General features: G+C 41.0%; 1 protein-coding gene across 1 annotated transcript in view; it reads left to right on the plus strand.

The window, feature by feature from the left end:
* Positions 1 to 5,603, plus strand: part of MIPEP (mitochondrial intermediate peptidase) — a 700,113-nt gene extending 694,510 nt beyond the window's left edge. Inside the window, exon 19 of the mRNA XM_069202242.1 lies at positions 5,384 to 5,603. Coding sequence (XP_069058343.1) covers positions 5,384 to 5,481 — 98 coding nt within the window. The 3' untranslated portion in view covers positions 5,482 to 5,603. The remainder of the gene's footprint in view (positions 1 to 5,383) is intronic.
* The last annotated feature ends 397 nt before the right edge of the window (positions 5,604 to 6,000 follow it).

Genomic DNA, 6,000 nt, shown 5'->3' on the forward strand with positions numbered 1-6,000 from the left:
ATATAGTGTCACTGCATATCAGGCTGGTAGCAATGTTAAAACGAGTCAGGAATTAAAGTCTTTTTTTGCTTTTTCCGTTTTGACTAAGGAATTCCTTGGAAAACCAGAGTTTTTAATCTCACCATATTGGTGCAAACGTGACAGAGCTTTAAAATAACGTTACATGGGACGTGGTCTTCCAATTCAAGTGAGAACTAGGCAGGAGAGAAAGGCAATTTTGCTGGGGATTGACTGTTTTCCGACAAAGGCTTTCATAGAAAATGCACTGCAGTGGAAAATAGTACAATTCGAGACACATTCCTGCTTGTTACATCAGAGAAAAGCAATTGGAGAGTTCCCATTAGTATTTTTGAGGAAATTGTGCACAGGTAAAAACACAGTCAGTTCTTCAGCTGTTAAAAATTGAAAGGATTTACATACAACTTAAGTTGTCCGCTTGGATGTCTTCCCCTAAGGAACTGCTTGCATACTTAGTGGCATAAGAATATGGGTATTCATCTTAATGTTGGACTTTATTTCGGTTGATTATCACCGAATTATAATATTCATTTTTCATACATGGCCCTGACGCCATGTGCTTTTAGTGAAACTTAAGTAATATTTTAACTTGTATATTATTTAGCACTGGGATAAGAAAAATTTGGGGTTTCGTGGCCGTGTAGACATTGCTGCTACATAACTTAACACTATCCAGATTTTCAACCTTTGAGGAATGAAAGGCTGTGATGGTGCGGTGGATTTCAAGTCTGTGATCTGAGCAGCAAACAAGCCCAGTGAACTTACTTCGGTGTCTTTCCAATATGGATTAACTGTAGCAAAATAGATTCTCACAACCGAAGGGACCTGCCACACCTTAACTCTATCTTTGAATCTTTGATATATTCGCAAACGTTCCCCAAGCAAACGTGTCTGCCTTTCTTTGGGATTTGACCCCACAAATGGGCCCGGACTTTGTATGTCCAGGTTGTCTCTTCCTGCTCCTAGTTGCTCCCAAGCAGCGGCCTTAGAGCGCTGCTTGGGAGCTTTAAGAAGCATACACAGTAAACCTTCCTTATAATCTACTTCCGGGTTCACTTTTCTGGAGAGAGTGACAGTCTCTGTGATTAACATTCCTGCCTGGAAGGAGCAGTGGGGTGTGGAAGGGAACAGTCTTGCTCCTCTGAACCCTCGCCGTCATGCACGTGGGCACCGCCTCCTTCCTAAAAATGGGGCCGGGTGTAAAGTGCCTTTGGGGCCATTAAGGTAACTGTCTCCGTTGGTCAGTGTGCCTTCCTTAGTGATTTGTGGACGACCAGGGTATGTCCTTTACGTTCATCCTTATGATATATGTATATATACAGTGAAAAAAGCTAAGTCAGATAATATTAAAACCTGTTAAAAGCTTAAAATAAGCGGACGACTGAAGGTCACGGGCAGACCACCTTTCTAGTTCGCATACCTATGTGTTTTCAATAAACAAAGCTACTGAAATTATGCAGCAGGGGAGGGCTAAATTATAGAGCAAGGTTGAGTAAATTATGCAGCAAGAATTGGCAAATTGTGCGGCTTGATGCAGCACATTTTATGATAGTACTGTGTCAATATTGTGTAACTTTTATGCTTGTTAACACTGTTCCGGACTTGGCTGTACTTCATTTGATCCAGACCAGTGGTCGAAGTGAGTGGGATTGGGGAACGACGTGCCCATACTTTTATGATTTATGAAGTACCGTCCCCCCACTTTTTGTAAAAAGACAACTGTCCCAGGATGGTTAATTTCGATAGTTAAAATGCTTCTGCTGAAGTGCCATTCAGTGAGTCTTTTGTGCTGGGAAACCGAAGCTGCTTGTTAGCCAATAGCCTTTCTGCCAGGGTGCCTGCTTGCCTGAAAGAAATGCAAATGTGTGCAACGAGTTAATCTGCAAATGTAAAGGATGCTTTGGAGCTGGTACTGACTTTATTTGACCTAATCACTCGAAGCATTGCATGACATAGATTTAATATTTTTGAGTGATAGTGTAAATAGTTAACAATTGGGCTGGGAAGTGCATGCTTTTAATTGTATTTATATCACACTTACTACAGCTGGAGGTGTTGAAGGGACAGTTATGTAAAATAAAAATTGCATTATGAACACTCTGGGTATTACTAAAATCTAGATTTTGGAAGCACCATTTTTTCTTAAACATTTTGCGTATTCTGTAGCACAGGCTGTGACCTCCTAGCAGTAAAACTACACAATCACTTTTCACCACTTCTGTGGCTTTCTGGTTACACAAAGACCGCTGCAGTACATTAACTAATAGAGGTTTCATAAAGTACTCTAGTGCATTTCCAATGAGTAACAACTTTTTTTTATTCATTTTTCATTTAAGCTGCATGTTCGTTTATAAGTAGCTACCTGATGGTGGAAGACGAAAAAAACATACAGAATGTTATATTTTTAGCCACACCTTTGCCCCCTCCCCCACAATAATTGACCCCCACATTCATTGAACCTGCCCCCACTGCATACAACACCACAGTTCCAATACTTTTTTTAATGCGTTTCAACCGATGATCTAGATTAACACTGAAATATAGCAATAAGCAACAAAAAGGTGACCAGTCAATCGTTGCAACGGGCCTTCCACTGCACAGCAACATGTCGCCGTGCTGCGCTTTTAGTAGCTTTTGAACTGCTTCAGCTAGAAATATATATTTTTGTTAAAATCTGCAGATTGCACAGCAGATGGAGGATTATGCCTACATATTGTAAATCGATATTTATGCAAAGAACAATGCAGCCGCACAATCGTATAATTCGTGTGGCCATGTCTATAAAACACACTGTTGAGTTATTTCATATTGTACAGGTCGTGGTTTGGAATCCAAGCTAGCCACCTTTAGGCTTCCACTCAGTAGTTGGGTAATAGCATCACTGGTTATTTATACTACTAGAAGTTCCCCCATCCCTCCGCATGTTCACTCACAGAGGCACTGATGATAGAATGCGGCTCCTGTGGGAAGCGTCTAGGCAAGATTGAGAAACCGAGGAAACTTTTTCGGCAAAGATTAGCAACAAATACAGCACCGAGTTGCCAAAAGAGGGGGTGGCGGATGGGCGAAACATATTCTTTCCCCCAGTGACTAGAGCTGAAACCAGTAAGACAGCCTGCCCCTGCAAGCTGCAGCCCGATACTGTACGGGCACAAGGCCTGCATCATACCCACCCTCCTAGTCTCGCATTTTCAGCACGCGGTAGTTCCTAGTGGTAGCGATCTCCAAGGTAGTCTTCAATTTCCTAATCTCTCTGAGAGCGCTGGACTTCTTTCGAGGCCCGAGATAGCTAAAGTTGATGACCTTCCTTGACAGCAGAAGTGTGGCACCCCTAAAAGTGTAGGCCTATGGCATTCAGCGTAAACGCCCGCCCTCGTAATGGCCCTAATGTCAAGAGGCAACCCTCCCCTACTCAAAGTGTGAGATTAGAAAGGCCTAATTCCAAGGCCACAGTGCAGAAGCTGCAAGAGTGAGAGAAGGCAGTTCTCTAAAGGGATGCTACCTTCACCCACCAGTGTCAACAACTGGCACATGATTCTTCTTCCTGTGGATGCTGTCTGTCCTGTATAACTTCCGCTTTAGGAGCAGTTAGAGTCAACTAGTAACGGTCATTTATGACCTTTCAAAGCTTTATGAGCACGAGTGGGCGCGGAACATTGTTACATTTACTTATGAATTCAAGAAAAGTGGGGGCAGTTTGCTGCTCCCATTTCAATCGATACCACAAGGGCTCACAATGTTGACAATGGGAGTTGCAAATGTCTTGTTAACTCAGTGTTATTTTGTTTAATTTCATTTTGGTTCTTTGTCCTCTGGAAGAATGCCACTTGGCATAGCTCTTGTGAAGGTGCAAACCTACTAACACATACGGCTTTGTATGTCCTAACATTTCTCTTTGTATGAGTGGGCTTAGATGAGCTTAGAGACTTATGCCTATATTATCTATCTTTTACACATTCCTTATAATCACACACTAAAGGCGACTTATGAAAGGTGGACTCTGGCACCCTAAAATAAGAGCGCTACACTCATTTCTCTCTGAAGTCCAGAGTTCCTGGTCCTTCCAATTTACGTATTAATGTCAGCATAATACCGTGTAATGGGTTTTGGTTATGTTTGTATTTAAACATTCATCGCCTTTTTTCCATTAAAGATGGTCATGCCAAACTTATATTATTTTCTCCTGCTATATAGTGGTTGTAGTAGCAGGGTTTGTGATTTTGTTTTGTCTGATTCTTGAAAACAGCCAAAACCCATTTTCTAATTTACAGGGCATTTCTATCCGTTTTACCACTTTGTAGATCAAGTGGGCTTGGCTAGAACGGAGTCTCTGGGCAGGAGACTCGTCCAAGAACTTGAAATGGATGCCGTACAGAATGCTTATGGGTCCATTACTGATCTTATTTAGGCTCAAATTACCCAGACCGCCTATGGCCCCCCTCACAGGCTCCTATTTCATTCCTCGTAGCGTAGATACAGGTATTCAGCTCTCTGGGGCTCTTAGACGTGTTAAACCCCTGTGCCAGCTCCCATTGTGTGTTTTCTGTGTGTGCTTGACGACCATTGGTACTAGGTGCCTTTCAGTGATGTCTAACCTGTTCTTTCTGTGGTTTTACCCCTAAAGTCCAGATTTAGGTCATTGGCTTTTGCACCGGGCCTTACTAGTGTACCCTCTCCATCTTAGTCCGTCTGCTGGGTTGATTTACTGTATTCACATGAGGTTACATCACGGGTCTTACCCACAAGCCTCGCATCAATCAGGCTCAGGCATCCTGCATGGTTACCTTATTTCCATCTGAAAATGTAATCAAATTGGCACAACAGTTGGGCAGGAAAGTCCCGGAGGAATGGAAGCATTAAAGCGCTCCTAATTAAATACATTGTGTGAATGAGATGATATGCTTCAATAAATGTAAGTTAACACTGGAAGCCACCACCAGTGGAGTATCCAAGGTTTGAGAACTTTGTCTTACTTCACCCTTATGTTGATTTGTAATCTATAAGTATTCTAAATGACAGACCTGTGAAATTAACAAGATTTTCCATTAAGAAATACCACCACTGTCCACATAGAATGGTTGTGAATATTTAATTGGGAATTGTGACAGGTCCATGCCAATATTAGTATGTTCTCTGAAAAGTACATAGTGAACATTTTGTAATGATGAACGTTTGTGTAAGAAGGGCAACACCGAAACCTGAACACGACACCTCTAAGTTAGCAGAGAAGGGAGAAATATTTCAGAAGAATCAATACTGTTTGTTTTTTGGGTTGTATATGGGTGTATTGCTTGCAGAACAATGATTCATATAGTTTTGAATAATAGAGCATTTGTAATATTTCTGCTTTATTCTCTCTTTTTAGGCATGCTTCAGAAGCATCCTTCCATTGAAGACTTTGTGGATGCCCTTGTTTCAGACTTGGACCTTGACTTTGAAACCTTCCTTATGGACACCGATTGATTAGATAGCTACCTGTCCTCTTTATGCAGTGCTGTGTTTCCCAATTCGCTGTATACATACTGTAAAACAAATATAAACTTTAATTTATGTTTTTTTAAATAAAGTCTTTCTTTTAGTTATGATCATTTGTCATTCTTAAAAGTATTAATTGTTTCGAGATTGCTAAATACTGTTGGTGACTGCAGTATTGTATTCACGGAAGAAACTGTTTTGCCACTTAAACTCAAGCCTAAGCAGGAGCATTACATTCTCCTTGAGCTGGGGTCGCAGTAAGTGAACCCAATTAAAACAATGCCAAGCTTTATTTAAATCCACATGCTCCCAGAAGCACTTGGTTGAAACTATTTTTGATTGATCCGGTTTGTTTAAAATCTTAGTACTCTACCAAGATAAGTAATACACGTTGAATGATTGAAAAAAGCTATTTTTGATTGATTCGATTTGGTTAAAATCTTAGGACTCTACCAGGATAAGTAATAAATGTTGAATAATTGAAGAAGGAAAAAACTCTTCCATTAT

The sequence above is a fragment of the Pleurodeles waltl genome, chromosome 8, assembly GCF_031143425.1.
Source record: "Pleurodeles waltl isolate 20211129_DDA chromosome 8, aPleWal1.hap1.20221129, whole genome shotgun sequence".
NCBI lineage: Eukaryota > Metazoa > Chordata > Amphibia > Caudata > Salamandridae > Pleurodeles > Pleurodeles waltl.